This window comes from Ambystoma mexicanum, chromosome 6p, assembly GCF_040938575.1.
Source record: "Ambystoma mexicanum isolate Mex_15411 chromosome 6p, UKY_AmexF1_1, whole genome shotgun sequence".
NCBI lineage: Eukaryota > Metazoa > Chordata > Amphibia > Caudata > Ambystomatidae > Ambystoma > Ambystoma mexicanum.
This window is the reverse complement of record NC_090935.1, coordinates 803,595,342-803,614,542: the sequence shown is the minus strand read 5'-3', so window position 1 is coordinate 803,614,542 and position 19,201 is coordinate 803,595,342. Positions and strand designations below refer to the sequence as shown.

Below are 19,201 nucleotides of genomic sequence, written 5' to 3'. Positions count from 1 at the left end.
GACTAGTGAAGCACATTTCCTGAGAGGGTTATTTCGGACTTTTCCTCCGGCCAAAAAGTTCCCTCCTAAGTGGAGTCTCAATCTGGTGCTGTCGGGGCTAATGAAGGTTCCTTTTGAGCCTATGTCGTCGTCGCCCCTCAAATTTATATCGTGGAAGATGGCTTTTTTGGTAGCCATTACTTCAGCAAGGAGACTTTCGGAGCTGCAAGCGCTGGTGATTGATCCCCGGCCCCCTGCTTGCTTTTCTTCAAGGACAAGGTGGTGTTGGCAACTAACCCTCATTTTATACCAAAGGTTCCAACTACATTTCACAAGCACTCTTCAATTGTGCTATCGGCATTCTTCGCTGCAGCCTCTTCTTTCGCAGAAAAGGCTCTCCATACGCTGGACATCAAAAGAGCGTTGAAGTTTTATCTGAGTCGTAGATTTGAGGCGTATGACACAACCGTTTGGTCTTCCCTTTACAGAGGGTCCCTAAGCCACAATCTCCAAACGAGGATTAGCCCACTGGGTTTCGTCGACTATTGCCTTTTTTCCACTCTAAAGCGGGGAAGCCTCTGGAAAGACATTCAAAGGCTCACTCAACAAGATCACGCTGGTGGACATCTGTCAGGCGGCATCCTGGTCGGTGCCGCATACATATACTCGGCATTATTGCCTAGAGCAACAGCATGCAGCGGATGTGCATATGGGAGGGGCAGTCCTGCGACACCTGTTTCAGTAAGGTAAGCCCCACAGAGGGGAAAACCTCCTGTCAATGTACCATGGTTGGGGGGTGTTTCTTGCTAACTGCATGTGCTGTTCTTGTAGTATTTGGTTTGCATTGCAGATTAAGAGTACTGCTATACAATCTATTAAGCATGTGAATCCATGAAAGATCCAATGCTGGAGAAGGGAGTAGTTTTTTACCTGTAACTCCATTTCTCCAGCACTGGTATATTTCATGGATTCACATGCGTCCGCCGGCCTCCCCTGAATGCAAACTTTATATGCCCCTACCACTAGTCCCTATCTGCTGCCTTCGACTTGGTCAACCACCAAATCCTTTGTCATCACCTAAAAAACTGCAGCCCACTTCTCTGATAATGCCACTAATTGGATTAAATCATTCCTGGACAACAGACATGAGTCTTCTCTCCAACATCCTAGGCCGACCCTGCGCCTGTCCCGTGCAGGGTCCCCCAAGGATCTTGCTTCCCCCCACCCTCTACAATGTTTTCACCAAACCTCTGTTTGACGTGTTTGACTATCTGGGTGTCGCCTACACCAACTAATCCGATGACACCCAGATACTCATCCCCATCACAGGTGATTACACAGTAGACTCAAACTCTAAATGACATCTACCGTGTCATTCAAAATTGGATGGCACAACATGAGCTCTGTCTTAATGACGACAAGGCAGAGCTCCTCATCCTGGGGACACAGCAAAGACTCAACAATCTGAACCCCATGTTCAGCTCCTTCAATATTGACGGTAATTCCATAAAAGTCTCCAAAGACACTATAACCCTTGGAATCTACCTTGATTCTACTCTCTCCCTCCACAGACAAACGAATGCCGTCGCGGCCGCTTCTGCCTACACTTGCAAGCTGATCACAGCTTGCTGCCCCTTCCTCTCTACTCAGAATTGCAAAACCCTTGCTAGGACCCTAGTCATGTCCAAACTGGACTACTGTAATGCACTGTACCAAGGCACTAACCAAAGTAATCTTGACAAACTCCAGATCATACAAAATAACGCCATCAGAGCAACCCTCAACATCCCGAGATCAGCTCACATCTCTGAGATTAGGAAGAACCTTCACTGGCTATCAGTCTCCTAAAGGATTACATTAAAAACACTCGCCCTGACTTACAAATGTATGAATAACCAAGCTCCCACCTATCTATCCTCACGGTTCAGGCATTACACCCCTCCTCGGACGCTAAGAACTGCTCACAGCCAGAGCCTATGGATCCCTAGATTCAAACTCCAAACAGTTGGTGGGGCCAGCGTCCCAGTACAGGCAGCCAAATTGTGGAGAACTCTGCCTCTCACTATCAGAAACCTGCCCTCCTCGAACCTATTCAAACACAAAGCCAAACTTTGGCTAGACACTTTAGACGACCAATTGTCACGTTAAAATATGTTCTTATTCTTTGTACTGTGATTGTTCTTCACTGCTTAACCTAAATGTACTCTGCAATGTCATACTGTCATAACATTGTTGTAACCACTGTTCTAAGATATGCGCCCAGTAGCCTCCGGGCCTGGTTTGCGCTATACAAATAAAATAAATACAAATACTTTGGGGGTTAAAATCTGAAGGGAGCCACGGGGGCGGGGCTATTTATACCGTACGTCTTATTGGGTCATGCGTAAGCGGGCCAAAAGGACATCGGTAGGACACAAGTGTTGAGTTTTTTCAGAGGGAAAACGTTTTATAAATATACAGAGGTTCCCAGCCCGACGACGGGGAATATTCTAAGCATGTGAATCCATGAAAGATACTAATGCTGGAGAAATGGAGTTACAGGTAAACTACTCCCTTACTCTCCTTTATCATCTTTCTTCCTTCTGCATAATTTCTTTCTTGTAACTCTTTGACGGCTAACTAGCTCGCCTTTTCTACAGCTGTTAGTCTATTTTGCTTCCGCTCTGTTTTTATTTTTTTTTTTTTATTATTTATTGTTTGGCTGTATGGAACAACCTTTCAACAATTACAAAATAAATAAAAACATATCAACATATTACAATTCAATTCATCAATATATAACACAATTCAAAATTTTACACCCGACACCCAATGTATAAAAGACCTTAGTAGCAGCAGCATTCTTTTTCTTCCTTTTTCCCTCTTTTTTCTTTCTTTCCTTCCCTTCCATCACCGTTCCCTCATGAAAGCATTCACAATTACTTTGGGTATAATTCATTTAAAAAGCCTGTTGTAGCTAATCTAATTGACATTCTCTTTGTACCAAAAATCAATAGCCATAATTCTTCCATATCAGTTACAATTTGCGCTCTAAAGCAATGGAGATAATATTTACAACGTATAGCATATAATGTAGGACAGTGGACGATGACATGTTTCAACGTTTCTGCGATTGCAGGATCCTTACAAAATCGACAGATGTTCTCACTGGCATCAATTAGTTTACGCCTAAATAAAATATCCTTTGTATGCCACAAGTTTAGACGAAAACGAATATAGTCATCTCTAAATTTTGTAGATGGATATTTTAAAATATAAGATTCTACAACTCTAAATTTTTTGTGGCCAAACTGGGCAGTGTTCCAGTCTTTAGAATGGGAACATTTTTCCAAGGTATATATCCAATCTTGCCGATATAGTTTAATTTTAGCTTGCGTTGGATTATGAATTAAAGTATCTAAGGAGATGTCCGCATCAGAAAGGATATTTATAGCTGTATTTAACCAGTATTTTGGGTATTGATGATCTGAATATAGTAAATATTTACCCAAGATACAGGATATATCTACACATTGTAATGACAGGATGCATTTTCTCATCAAAGCTATCAATTTCCATGCAATAGTACTGTATAGCGATAGCAGCCCTAATTCAAAACGAATCATTGCAATGGGGACACAGGTAGGCAAATTAAGAATTGAGCGCCAATATTTACCTTCTAATCGATCCCACACTAAACGGGGCAGCATCGATACAGCTTCAGAGCCATACGAGATAATGGGTTTTACTTTCATGGAATAAAATATTATATGGTTGCACGTAAACTTTCCAAACTTATATAAAATAGCCCTAGATTGGGAGATTAAGGTTTGCAGTTTCAATTCAAGTTCTTTTTGAAACACTTTATCATTGTTACCCTGGCTGATCATAATACCCAAGTATTTATATGTTGAAGTTAAGAAAATGTGCTCCTTTTTTATATACCACTTGAATTGAAAGTGTTTTGTCATTTTACGATTTTGGCATATCATAATTTGAGTTTTCATTAAGTTTATAGTCATAGCATTTTCTACAGTATACTCCGATAACCCATTAATCAAACGTTGCAAACCTGCCGGAGTTTTTGACAATAGAACAAGATCGTCTGCATAAAGGATCCATGGTATCTGTTCTTGGTCTAGTTTGGGAGCATCAGAGTTAACATTCTGAAATTTTTCACCCATATCAAGGATGAATAGGTTGAATAGTGTAGCTGCCAAGATGCATCCCTGTTTCAGTCCTCGATATGTTAAAATGGGAGGGGTTAGTATCCCATCACGAGTAAGACGAATATGAACTGATGTATTTTCATGAAAGATAGAAATTAACTTGACCAATGAATAAGGGCAGCCCAATAGCAGCAATTTATGCAGCATTAGATTGCGGTCTATAGAGTCGAATGCTTCCTTGAAGTCTACAAAGGCAATGAATAACGATTGCCTTTGCTGACAGCAGAGTGCCTTCATTGCAGTCAAGGAGACGATATTTATAGCCGTTCCCTTACCAGCTACAAATCCTGTCTGAAACCTATCTCTCATGTTCGATGAGTTGATCCATTGTTGGAGATCTCTTAGAATTAGTGAAGCAAAGATTTTCCCTGGAACATCTAAAAGGGCGATTGGCCTATAATTTGCGGGGTTTTGTCTATCGCCTTTTTTATAAATGGGTACGATCAATGAAGTACACCACGATTTAGGGATCTTTTGGGTAATTACAACTTGAGAGAAGATTTCAAACAGGATGGGGGCCCATAAATCCGGAAATTCTTTTAGCATGGCATTAGAAAGCCCATCGGGGCCTGGAGCACGGGATCTACTTGCTTTGTGGATAAGATAAAGAATATCGTCCATTGTAAAATCTATTGAGAAGGATCCCTCAAGTTTTACAGGAGATACGCAATTGATAGAAGGGAGAAGAGCATAAAGACCAGCAAAATGGGAGATCCATATGGAGGAAGCAACATCATTAGTCTGCATTTGACATTAAGTGGTGTTATGTGTCTGATATTAATGCCCAACATCCTGCAGCATTTTTTGTCAACATTTTAACCAACATTGCCTCACCATCTTTCTGGTATAATAGAGAACGATAAGTTCTTCTCCAATTCCTATGTTTAGTTTTAATTGCTTTAAGAGCAACTAAGCGCTGATCTACTGGTAGAGATTGAATCGCTTTCTTATTTTTTCGAAATAAAGCTTTCGCTTTCTGCATATCTTGATTATAAGAATGTGCTGCAACCGAAGATCTTGTTATCTTAGTAGAACCGGCAAATTGATACATTAGTTTTGTGTAATCAATATCAGAATTCCAATGGTTTAGCGAAGTTTTACTTGATATTTTAAGACAATCTGTAAAATGCAATAGTTTGGTACTGGTCCATCATAAGCGGTTTCGAACAGGATTTACATCAATAGTACCTTCCATTGTTATAGGAGTCACAAGTGGAGCAATTCTTTGATCAGTAGAGTTCAGTGGCCAGTGGAGATGTAACATATTATGATCACTAACCGAAGATGGCAGAACCTGGAACCCTTTTAGGAGATAGAACAAGGAACGGCTAACATAAATGAAGTCAATAGTAGCCACAGAACTACCCCTTTTCCATGTCGGATGGGGAGGAGAGTCCTCAGGAAATTATCCATTTACCATGAACATATCTTTCGATTGTATAAACGCATTCCAGCTTCGTACTCGATCGTCAGATAATACTTTACTATTATTTAAACAATGGAGATTTAAATCTCCCGCTAAAATTATATGCATTTGTTTCTTGTATTGATATATTTTTTCTCATAAGCGTTCAAAAGAGCGCAAATAGGAATCAGTGGAGAGAGCAACTGGATTCCAATGTGTATTAATCAGAGAATACTGACAATCGTCAATAGATAGTTGAGCTAACTGGATATACGGGGTCAAGATTTCATGTGAGATAACACTCATGGATGGAGTTGTTTTCAGCATCATTAACAGACCAGACATTGTTCGACCTTTAATAGCAGAAATAGCAGGATTTAGGATGGGATAATAACCATCCCACGACGGGCAGTTAGTTAGCCATGTTTCCTGTAATAATATAAAATTGTACTCTTAGTTTAATGGCAGCATCAGAGAAAAGATGTTTGAAGCCTCTAGTATTCCAGCTTAATAATGAAAGATGCTTACTAGGGGAGACGCTAAGCTTGGGAGGTAGAACACCGACATTTACACTGTTGTTTACATTGTGAACCACTCGAATCCGCTTTAGTAGAGGCAACCAATGTTATTTGTGCATCTTTATATGGGACTGAAATAGCAGAGCTTCTTTGATGGTCAATAGCAAGCTCAAAACCCAGATCCCACAAGGCTGCGCGAGCGGCCCAAAGAGTATTTAGAACCACTCTTGAGCGGAGCCAGATTCGCACTAAAGACAGGTCGTTATTATTTAAGAATTCAACTTGTTCAATATCACCAGAATTAATATCCTCCAATGCATATATATCACCAAAAATAGCTAAAAGGCTAGCACGATTCAAATCATATGAATGATACGGCAAAGGTCTACATTTGATAATTAGTGAATGGAGATTTTTTTTACATCAGGTTTTTTCTGTCTATTTAGAGTACTTTCCGAATTCGAGGTGAGTATCGCATGGGAGCTTACCTGTTCAGTAAGGGCAAATGGAATTTGCTTTAAATTAGAGGCAGCAAATACAGTTTGGTTTAGATTCGAAGTAGCAATAGATGAAGGTAATTTCTGCCCGCCTTCATCACATGTAACAGCGCTATTATCAGAAGTCTGGTGATATTTTAACATGTATTGTTCAATGGCTGAAGCTATGATACGATCTAAGGTTGGAGGCATGGAGGATAAATTACATTGATCCATTTTATTCGCAACTGCCAAGGAAGGAAGAGAAGGCAGCTGTGGTACCGATTTTATTGTAGAGGGTAATCTAAGTTGAGATGGCTTATTGGCTCCAATTTGAGGAAGAGCACTATCTTTAATTTTAGATCCATCACTAATATTAGATTCAGCTGGGGGAAGTTTAAAGCTTTTAGCTTCTAAATAAAGGTCTATTTCTTTGCGCAGCTCTGAACGTTTTAGACACAATTCAGTATCCAATAGATCCTTCACTCTTGGAGCAGTGATTAATGTCGGGTGATTATCAATTATAGCAGATGCATTGTCAAACAAGGCCACAATATTATTTAGGGGCGAGTGTTCAGCTGAAGGTTGTACATTTGCAAGCCCTTTTAGGCTTTTCTCGGCAGCGATTTTTGCATATTTATCCCGTACTGCTTTAGCAGCTATGGTCATTTTATTTTTGGCAGGTGGTTTTAGCCCATTCAAGAATGATTTGGCGATCGAGGAGGGAATATGCTGCTTTGGTTGATTTTTTGTTTTCTTTCTTAAGGGGCTTGTATGAATCTGTTTAGCCGGGATAGCACCCGAAAAAATTGTGAATAGTTCTTTAGACGGTTGTAATACATTCACTGATGGTGAGGGCAACACAGTATTAGTTAATGGACATACAGGAGCACACTTCTCAACAGGGGAATGAGGTTCTCGAATAATATATGGAAATGTGGGAAGGGTACATTGGACAGATGTAGCCGTATTTTCCATGATCAATTTTGGTTTCTCCAATGGATTAAATGGAGAATCATTGGTTGCTTTCTGCTGTAATAATTTAGCAGGAGATAACTTTGATTTTTTAGGAGAAATGGGAGCAATGTCATTTAATGATTTCAACTGTTGTAAACGTAGCTGTGATTGCCATCTAATTAATTTAGTAAGTTGTTTATCCTGGATTTTAAGTTTTTCATCCAAGTTCTCACATAGTTTAAACAATGATGATATAGCCAGATTCATAGCATGCAAGGTGATTTCAATTAGTATTGTGGAAGACAAACATGCAGTAGATGGAGGGGGCAAAGAAGGCAAGGGCATGGAAGCAGAAAGAATGGGTTTCGGCATGGTATGAGACCGTCTGGGAGTAGGCGCTATATATGAGGATACGGACATATGTTTCTCATCATCAGAGTATATGTGGGAGATTTCTGGTAATTCGTAGTTTGCCTCAGGCACCACATTATTATCGATAAAGGATGAATTAGAACAGTGATTAAGTTTGTCTTGATCCTTTATAAACTCATCAGCCAATACTATAACCGTAGGATTAAAAGGTGTACCACACATAGAAGGAATACACGAAGCAGCAGGAGTTAATAAACCATTTGACCCAGGTGTAACTAAAGGCTTGCTAATGGGCATAAAATTATCACTCTGCGGCAACTGTGTGCTCACTTCTTTTGTAGCCTGTGTATCTTTGTCACATGGTGATTTTCTCAGATCAGTATAGGGATCTGTCAAAGGAGCCGGTTGTATTGGAATTTCACTATCTTTCAACATAGTTATATCTGAAATAGAGCTCTTGGGTTTAGGCTGCATTATAGAAGATGGAATATCGGGCATAGCACAATTACCGGGTAAATCATTGCTACAGGCCCTTTTATCTTTGCCCATAATGGCAAGCATCTCCTGTATATCGCGGGACGCTACTGTTGCTTTAGATCTTGCAATTTTAGGAACTCGGGAAGCTGAAGTCACTTGTGGACGCGGTGTACTGCCCATTACTTTCCTTTTCTGAGAAGCAAGAGGTGGGGAAGAAGATGGAGCTGCCGCCAGCTTGTTTGATCTAAGATAGTAAAAGCGTCGGCGCATTTAATACGCCACCCAGAAAAGCACTTGGATTACTATTTCAATTAGAAAGGGTGGATTTGTTTAAAAAAAAAAAAAAAAAATTTTATTCCCCTTCTTCAAGAAGCAATGTCATTCATCCGAATAGTCTAAGGCAGTTGTTCAGTTTTCAGGGAAGGGAACGCCCGACAGCTTGTGGAGCTGCCAGAGTCCGACTCTCCACCCCAAACCCTGAGAACTAATCGAATACAGCTGAGGGCTTCGATCCAGATCACTCACAGATCACAGCCGAACAGCATAACAGCGGCTCCAGCCCTTACTTCCTCCAGGGCTTAACGCCGCAAGGGTGGATAAGCCGGCAATTTATGCGGGGATAGAGTCACGTGACCACTCACGTGTGCTCGACAGGCCCCGCCTCCTCCAGGAAGCAGGGCAGGCAGCAAGAGCTCGGCTCGCAGTGCTGCTAGGCACACAGTCAATGGCAGATAGATTCCAATGCACCTTCCAATTAAACAAACAGCTCTGTTTTTATTGTGCCTTCTGCCTCCTAATTGCCTAGACCCTCCACAACCTGATTGTCTCAAACTGTGCTGGTCGGACACGTCACTTTGCCAATTCTATTTCTACTAGGCCAATGCTGTCCAAATCACATGTGCCCTGTTCCCCCCCACTTATGTTGGAGTGAATCTTTTGTATATTCTGTCCACTGTCTCATAAACAAGGTTGCATTTAACCTGTGCTTAATTAACATTTGAAATGCCGGGGTACCCTCTAATGTGGCATATTGGGCTTTAGCCAACTCCCTCCGCCATCCCCTCCTTTCTTGACAATGAATTCCCCATCTCCTTTGTTTCATTTACACCCTTTACATCCGGACCAGTCCTTCACATCAAACATCCATCCTTCCTTTTAGTCTACAAAACAGACCAACAATAATACATACCATAAAACTGATACTCTTGTCCCAACGGCCTTAACAACCGTTCCTCCTACTCACACTCAACTCTTGTGGGGTCTCCGTCAGGAGTCTATCGAACCCGAAGAGTGGCAGACTGCTGTCCTGTCGTCCGGCGGGACTGTCGGAGGAAGGGCAACGCATGTTTTTGCATTCAGTGGTGCGGTTTTTCGTTGGGGCCCCGATACTGTTACCCCTCCAGCCTCCCCCTGAAAGGCCTCACCCAGTGATGGGCTATCACACCTTTGGGTCCCTTCGTGGTCAGCCAAATTGAGGATACACCTTTTGCTCACCCCAACCTGGTATAAGGGACCCCACAAATAAGACTCAGACCAAATAAATCAAGTCATCCATTTATTAAATTTAAGCATTCACGAAAGAGCATGACTCTTCAAGAGGACTGTGCAGGAGTGAGCTAAGCATTTAAAGTTAATACAGCTGATATACATTTTGGTTAACATTGCATTCAATAGCTGGCACATAGTCAAGACAAAAATCTGTATAGTCATTGGCAGCTAGTTGCACGCCCTGTCTCAAGTGTCTTCGTTCGTACAAAGGATTTTTTGCGCACTCATTCCTGTGACTTAACAGTTATCATACACAGCACGCCTGTCTTAACTTCAGACGGCCTAGTTTGGGGAAATTGCTTGTGTGGTTGCATAACTAATGCAGATCTTCTGCTATAGACATGCGTCCCACCCCAGCTAGGCTCTTCTTGGTATACCAAGGGTCTTGCTCACAAGCGATCAGCCCTTCCTCCGAAAGTGTCAAAGGTTTCCGAGAAGGGTTTATCTTGCTGAAATCATGAGGACCAACTGAAGCGACATGCCCAGCCCTCCTAATCAGAATCCACAGGACTGCCTGCAAGAAGGGCAATTTATTTTTTGGGAGGCTCATTTTTGGTAGGCTCAGCAGTAGACTATTTCAGTGGTCTTGCCTAAACATGATCATTGCCAGATGTAACTGATCTCGTCATTCATCACGAGTGATGGGAGAATCTTCTTAAACGAAAGGTGAGCTGGCTGTTACTCACTGTAGAAGAAATTTGTTGCAAGAATGAGAAATGTTTATCAAAAGTAACCCCCTTGTTTCTTTACTTTTTTCACTGGATTGATGCCCGGCTGAGACACAGAACACAAGTGTGCTCTCACTGCTGTCCATGGGGGACTCTGTACCCTGTGGCCATATTGCGGCCAATATATATAATGCTCCCAAAATTGAAATGAGGAAAATAAATGAAAAACACTAGAGATGCGTTAGTCCTTTCCCTCTAAATATTGTAGGTGGGGGACGTTTTTGATATGACTGCTTAATGTCCCCTGGAGACTTTTGCAAGAACTCTATTGAGAGGGCCACAGCTCGGGAATTATTGATAGTTGGAAAGATTTCAGTTTTTCCTGCATTTAAGCAAAGTTGGCTCTTCTTTATCTAGGTCTGAATTGCAGCTAGGCAAGTCATGTGGTTGGCCCACTGGGTGTAATGGAGTTGTTGCTGTTTAGGTTGATCCTGAACTTGGTGTATTTGTATTTTATTTTACTTCTATAGGGCCTTACGCCAAGTGAAATTATTCAGTAGATACAAAGATGACAATAATACAACAGGATAAAATAAGAGAAAAATTACTTTAAAAAAAAAAAAACAAGAAGGGAAATGTAATGGTAGTCCAAAAAGTCACTTGAAGTGAAGGTCAAGTGATACGAGGAGTTGTCCAAGACAAAACCAACCAGCCCCAAACCAAAAATAAATATTGGTGGAGGTGAGACATTATAAAAGTTCAGCATGTCCTGGGACCCTGCTGAAAAGAAATTGGCAGGTGGGGTTTTTAAGGTACATTAAAGAATCCCAAAAGCACAACCTGGACAAGTCACAAAAAATAGCGCACAAGTCAGACTCTCAGCCATAGACTGCACAAAAAGAAAGTCCACCTGCTCCTCCAACGACAGCACCTCCAAGGGCAGCAGCAGAGGCAAACCGAGCCAGCCATCCACCATCCAGGCTCCATACTTGCAACCTCAATGACCACCAACAGCCAAACTGCACATGCAGCGGGGGACCTCAGAATGCACAACAGCTTCCTGCCCTCTGCCTCAGAGAGCTCAGCTGGAATAAGAGCTGCAGGGCGGCAGTTGGCCAACTGGTGCCAATGCCAACAGCGCAGGAGACCACTGCACAAAGCAGAGCCAGGACCGGGAGTCGGTGGTGGTGTTTAATACCATGCATCAGAGGTGCAACATTTCTCAGAGGGCTGGTTTCGGTGTTCGAAAGACCTGGCAAAAGGGATGAGCTATGTATGTGGTGCCCACAGAGAAGGTTAAGTGGAGTTGTGGAGAACGAATCCGATCTATCAGGGCTGTGCAGTTTCATAGGAATGAGGAGCACCCGGCCATTGCCTTTACTTTGAGTCCCTTTTAGGATTCAAGTTTTGTCCATCTAGGTGTTGAGATTCAAAATGTCTTAGCCAGCTGTCAGATCCGGCAGGATGATGGCCATTATGCGTTTTCTCTCGGTTGTGTAGGATATCTTCTCTAGGCGTCCAATAGCAATGTGTCTGTGCTTCTGCTGATCACAAGTCTGTTTTTGTCGTGGAAAATGACCTTTCACTGCACTTTTCTTTTGTTTTTTTTAATTTTTTTTTTAAGTTATGGTTTGAGCTCATTTTCTAGGGCAGTAATTGTCGAAGATATTTGAGTCCGCTCTAGGCTTTTCTTTTTAAGTAATTGTGTTGGGACTTCTTGTGTTTGCTAGGGTGATAGGATGCCTTAGTCGAGGGACAGCTTGCATAGCTCAGTCGTAGGAAAACCTGAGAAGTTTAACGGTTCATGGTTAGAATGTCCTGAGCAAGGGATTTCTTGTGCTTTTGGAAGGCTTAATCATTTTCACTATCTTCTGCTCACAAGGGTAGGAACACTTTAAAAAGTGGTTCAAAGCTGGGTTGGACATTGACTTTCGTGTCTGGCCTTGGTGTAGGGGATTTGTGCTCTTATCACTTTCATTGTGGACATGACCAAAACAGCAGATTTGCCAGGAGACTCTGGTCTGGACTCCATTGAGGTAGTCCTTTGATTTAGGGTGACCCCCTCGTTGTAAATGGCCAACCGTTCTTTGTGTTTTTTGACTGCCTAATTGAGGTGGCTTTTGCTTGAAAGTGCCTTTTAATTGATTAGTTGTGCATGTGTACTTTAAAATATGTTGGAGAAATTTTTTTGGATTCATGCTCTTGGGAATTGTACTCAGTTTTGTTGCCTACCTCTTTTCATGAAGAATAAGAGGTGATGAAACAGTCTGTTTGACATTTCACACAGCTTTTACTCATTTTGATTTGGAGTGAGCAATGGCGTTGACTGCCTTAGGGCTCAGTGTTTCAATTGATGATAATCTTTTCTGGGTCATTGCCATGTGTGGCAGAATGGGGATGGATTAAAGGAGAACAAGGCATTGAACTGTGCCATAGATTCTCTTTTTATGCCCGCGAAATATGTTCTTGGTCCGCGTATACCTTACTGGGATATTTCTATCCAGGAGACTGCATGCTTGATGGGATGAGTGCATGATCCAACCAGGACACTGGGGAGACGAAGGTATTTGAAATGTTGCATTTTACAGTGAAGAGAAATTCACAAGTCTGGCTATTGGTATGTGTGGGGGCCCTGGATTACCTGATCATAGACCAAACTGTTAATAAACTGTTAATCAAGTTTAAGATCCTTTGTGCAGGCTTGTTCACAAACAATAAGTTGATATCACCCATCATCAATGTTTTATTTGCCAGGTTAGCGGCTGTGGTCATCCGATGTCTCCATTCTGGGAGGTTGTAGGCATTTATTTGTATTTGGTTGTATTTTGATGGGCAGGTATTGAAAAGACTGAAAGTTGCCATAGTCTATGGTGTGGCATTTGGAGGGTGTCTGGATTATTTCCATGCAGTGTGCCACCCTTTTTTTTCCACTTCAGTCCCTGTCCAGGTTCTTAGGGTTGGAAGAAATAAAGTTGTCAAGGAGGCCGGTATAGTAGTTTCTGCAATATGTGGAAGCTTGTTTTACGTATTGTCATAGATTGCTGTAAATCAGCAGTTGGTTCGTGCACTTTTAGTTGACACGAATAAGAATAATTTTGTTAAATGGGAGTTCCGTCCATACCCCTCACTAGCCCAACCCCCACCCCACTACTCTCATACCCTATCTACACATACATATGTGTATGTAATTGGTCGATTTCAGTCAAAAGTATGCAAACAAACTGCTGACTTTCAAACGGCAGTCTATGAAAATGCGTATTATGCATAACTTTGGTTCATGGCTTTAATTGGTAGTCTAGCTGCAGAAAGTAATGAAAGAGAAGCAGCATGCTCTAATGTACCAAAAAATGGTTGGTAGTTGTGCAAATCGAAAGAAAGAAGTCCAAAGCGATGTCCAAATGAGCCTCTAGTAGTAAGAAAGATTAAACTATGTAACAAAATTAAAAACACATTTTCTGACACTGTCCAACTATTGCAGCAACTGCAGCTCTTAAAAGTTCTTGTTATGGACTTAGATATTCTTTCTTTCCCAGTTTTGGAAATCCAGTCCAAGTATTTTGGCCATTCAGAGATCAGCCATGCTCAGGAAACATCCGCAACTCCAACATCAACCACAGCCACATACAGCAACTGACAGCGAATCAGCAGAGGTAAATTGGCAAATTGTCATGACTTACATTTAATTTCTTTTGATAATCTTCAGTATGCTGTACAGGAAAGAAATGGCTAACACTGTATTATGGTCTCTTAATAGTGCATTGTAATTTTCTCCTGTTTTAACATATTTTTAAAAATTATTAAAACAATATTTGCCTAAATTATACTTCTCCAGCATGGGGTCTGGCATGGATTCACATGATCATGAGTATTCCCCGTCAGGCTGGGGCTAATAGGTAAAGAAAAAAAAAGTGTATTTTCTGAACTGTCTTTCTCTTAACAGCCAATACTGATCTCTGGGTTATACTTCCCCCAGCCAATGACTGCCCTCTACCTAAGCCTCTCCGATGACAGCCATCTTCAGATGATTTTTACGGCACGTTCAAGTGTTGGGAGTCCTTGTGCTTAGCTCTCGAGCTTTTACTGAGTTTTTCGCTTTTTCGGAAGAGTTTTTATTACTCTATTTTTCGGTCAATAACGCATTGTGCTCCATGGATCACCCTTCCGATTAACGGGGACCCGTTTTTTGGATTGTTCAGCGCTCCTCAAGGGCGGATTTCGTTCAGTTTCTTCGTGGAGGCGTCCAGAAGATTCTTCAGGCCTACGCCGCATGCAGCATGTCACAGAAGGATTCCACCTCCCTTTTCAAGCTTTGCTCCGACTGCGGCTTACGGAATGTTTTCTCGGACAAACATTCCCAGTGCCTTTACTGCCTGTACCCGATGCATGTGGAGGATTGTGCATTTTGCCCTGAATTCTCGACACGCACGTTGAAGGATCGGCGCAATCGGCTGAATGATTGGCTTCAGACCAAGGCCTCTGCACTGGGTGGGTCCCAGGAGCATGCCTCTCCTGGATCCGGAAATGCTGAGCGGGTTTCTAAGTCCTTTCAGGACGCCCCTCCCGCAGAGGGTTCAATAAAGGGCCAAGCACCACTAGTCCATTGCTACCGGGAGCGCCGTTGTGGTGGGCTCTCCGCCGGCCAGGGCACGTCTGTCTCCAGCAACTTCGGTCACCAGCCAAGGCTCAGGATCTTTGTCCAAGAGGAAGTCGGACCATCCGGGAAAACTCAAGGTGGCTCCAGAGACGGCCAAGGAGAAGTCCAAAGCCAGCCTGTCCTCGACAGAGAAGGCCAAGGGGGACCAATGCTCCAACCCTCCCACTAAGGAGAAGGCCAAGCAGGACAAGGGACCGGTCCTGGCCGTGAAGGCCCAGGTGCACCCGACAAAGGCTCCCCCTTCCATCGAGGTGGTGGTGGTGTCCCTTTCGAAGGCCGCAGAGGCGGACCCGCAGGGTGCACCTCTGAAGGCAAGAGTGTCGCTCCCTGCCAGGAAGGAGTCTTCATTACAGCCCATTGAGAAGACCCCAGAGAAGATGTCAGTCATTTCCCTGCGACTGTCCCCTCTGGATGCGAAGAAAGGGGGAGGGCACGGAGGTCCTCCAGGGCACAGATATCTCCTCAGAGGAGGAGCTTGTCTACCTCGAGGCCATCCAGGAGGACGAAAGGCGATCAAGTAAACGTCAGGGTCAGGTCCTACGACAAGGTTGCCGACAAGGGCGACTATGAAGGCGATGACAAGGAAGATACTGTTGAGGAAGGTGACGAGAGCCCCAAGAAGACTAGGGCCTTGGCTCTCTTCCTGTGCCCCAGCTTCCTATTTGCCCTCTGCCTCAGCTGCCCCCTAGAGACCTCTCTGTGGACATTCTTACTACTCTGGTGTCCGAGATACAGAGGAGGATGCATGTTACGCCGATGGTGACGGCTGACATTTTGGCAATGGGGAACTGCCGGCCAAGAAGAGGCAGAGGCACCCACTGCCTCGTTGACACCCTTTGCCGCCCTCTCGTCCCCACAGTGACGACCACGACGGTGGGATGGGGGACCGCCCGTCGCCGCCACACAGATCCTCCCTGCTAGATGAGATAGGCTTGTTTCATGTGATGATCTCCAGAGCTTCGTAGCTTTTCCAGCTCGCGCCAGAAGAGAAGGATGACTTCTTGTACCAGCGCCGCGAGGCGAAGAGAAAGACCATCCTTTTGGTCCCACTCTTTGACATTTGGGACGAAGGCCTGTCTCTCATGAAGAACCCTTAAACGGCCCCATGGAAGAGGGACCGTCTAGAGAACAAATGCAGGGTGCCGAACTCTGCGCCAAAGTGCTTGCAGTCTCAACCGTCACCGGATTCGGTGGTCTCTGCAGTGGCCAAGAAGTCCTCGTGCGATTCTTCCTCTGCAGTGTCCACTCCTCCGGACAGCGAGGGGAAGAAGTTGGATGCTATGTGACGACGTGTTATCTACTCTGCAGCAACGACCATCAAGGCCGCCAACGCCCTCTGGTAGCGCGCTACGACTGGGAGCTGTGGTTCAAGCTCGCTCCCCTTATGGACTTCCTTCCCGACGACAAGAGGTCGGAGGCGTTGGCGATTCTGCAAGAAGGTGAGGTGGCGTAGGACCACGCCATCACGGTGGCCACGGACATCGCTGACGCAGGGTTCCGCCAGATGGGCAACGGCATTTGCCTTCGTCGTCGTGGATGGCTCAAGGCCACCAACTTTCGACAGCACGTCCAGACGAGGGTTTTGGACATGCCCTTTGACAGACAATCTCATCTGGAAGGCTGTAGATGAGTCTCTACAGGCCATCAAGGCGGACACGGAGGCGGCTCGTGCCATGGGCACACTACACAGCTACAGCCGTCCTTTCGATCCCCAGGAAGCAAGTCTCCCGTTCTTCCAAGGGTTATGGCGGGAGCTCCTCTTCGTACCGCCAACCAGACTGCTCCTCATTCCAAGGCTTTTGGAGGACGTAGTCTTCACCAGGGACCCCAAGGCGGCCCGTCGACGTCCATGCAGGAATTAACCAGCTGTGACGTCGGGCCCCCACCTGTGCACCCCGGTGGGAGGCCGGCTGGCGAATTTCATCGGCGTGTGCAGGGCTGTCATGATTCCTGCCCCTCATGTCCCCAGCCCTCCAAGATGTCAGGCTAGAGCCAGGCCACGATCACCTACATGGCCCTCAAGGGCCTCTCCATCCCGCCAAAGACCCACTTGGAGTCAGACTTGGCGCTTGTGGCACCAGACTCACTCACTCCCATAGGATAACATTGGGGATTGGACTTGTACTGCATTGATGGGGACAAGATGGATGCCCCCACATATTTCGGTTCCCAGAACTGCATGTGCAGTCTAGTCTTTTGGGTGTGGTTCAGCCCAGAGACACCTGGGATACCCAGAGACTATTTAAGCCACGCCCCGGCTGAGAAACATGCTTTGTGTTTTCTGCACCTGCAGCATGACACTGTGTTCGGATCGGTCTCCAGTAGGCCTGCATCTTTCTTCTGCGCTCAGCTCCTGCAAGAAAACCGTTAGGAACAGCCTTACCTTGCGGCGCTTCTGCCCATCATTCATCGCTCCTTCTGTTCTGCGGGCATCTTCAGCGGTGTCATTCCCATCCCGGCACGCCTCTTCCTAAAGAAAAGGGAAAAGAACAAAAGGCATTAGTAAGCATTCAGCAAATCTTTGCTTATTTTTAAAGACTGTACGAGCTTCAAACGCTTACCTGAATCCCAGCCACTCTGGGGGAACTCTGTCTCCGGTACTTCTCATCCATCTGCAAGAGGGAAAAGACACTCCAGGTTAGCGTGGAAACATCTAGAGGCGCTGCATACCGTGCTTACTCACTGCATTTCTTCTTCATAACCGGCATCCACGCTGAAAACGTCGCAGCACCTAAAAGACACAGAAAAAGAACTCCGTTCAATACAAATACGAAAGGGTCGCATCGCGCTCTCACTCATCTTCAGCGCTACTCATCTCAGCAGTACATCGTCATCCCCGGACGCCGGCCATCATCTAAGGAAGGAAAGGAATGAAGTTAGGAACTGTTCAAAAGACTCATACTTACCTGTCGGTCTTGCCAGTGAATTAAGTAGGCAGCAACGAGCCTGCATCAATCAACGCGCCCCTGCGCTGAAAGCAGGACGGAGAGCACACTTTCCAAGAAAACAAGGTGAGCTGTGGATCAAAGGGAAGGGTTGGACCCCGGGGAAGAAGGGGTTCAAGCACACAGACAATAGGGAGAACTCTACCAATCCTGTGTTTCAGGCCCAGTCTCCAGTCTAATAGACTCCAGGAAAGGGTTTGAGGTCGGAACAGGCTGAGTGACGTCCCCGTGGATACTAGGTGAGCGTTACAGGACCATCTCCACCGACCGTTTGGTGCTGGACGCTCTTGCCCACGGACACACCCTGGAGTTTCAACAGAAGTGTCCCCAAATACCACCAGTGGCCTGTCAGGAAATCTATGTCTCTCAGCTGCTGCTGGATGTTCGGGCCATGCTAAAGAAGGGGGCGATAGAGCTTGTCCCAAAGTGGCTCCGGGGCTAAAGTTTACTCAAGGTACTTCCTTGTGAGAAAGAAGACCAGGGGCTGCAGGCCCATTCTCGACCTTGGACTAAACAAATACCTAAAGTCCCAGAAGTTTTGAATGGTGACTCTTCAACATGTGCTCGGCAGCTAGAAGAGGGAGACTTTCTGTCTTAGTTGGACGTGGAGGATGTGTACTTCCACGTCCCAATTCACAAGGGACACCGCAAGTTTCTTTGCTTCGTCGTTCAGGGGAAGTATTACTGATTCAAGGCCCTTCCCTTCGGACTGAAGTCGGCGGCAAGGGTCTTCAAGTTCCTGGCGCCGGTGGCGGCACATCTGCGATTGCAAGGGATCCACGTCTACCCTTACTTGGACGATTGGCTCATTCGGGCCAGCTCCAGGAGCATTGCCGTGAACCGTCTGCCTTCTGACGGATCTGGGGATCTCAGTGAATTATGCCAAATCCTGCTTGACTCCATCGCAGGACGCGCTGCTCCAGGGATCCCAGCTCAACAGTGTCATGCCTGCGTCACCGTCTGAGGAGGCCATCCTGGGTAAGGTGCAACAGCT

The 19,201-nt window shown here is 44.8% G+C and overlaps 1 protein-coding gene across 1 annotated transcript in view; it reads left to right on the top strand.

The window, feature by feature from the left end:
- CHD1 (chromodomain helicase DNA binding protein 1) overlaps positions 1–19,201 on the top strand; it is a 2,212,767-nt gene that overhangs the window by 205,201 nt on the left and 1,988,365 nt on the right. Inside the window, exon 4 of the mRNA XM_069625454.1 lies at positions 14,142–14,258. Within this exon, the coding sequence (XP_069481555.1) occupies positions 14,142–14,258 (117 nt within the window). The remainder of the gene's footprint in view (positions 1–14,141; positions 14,259–19,201) is intronic.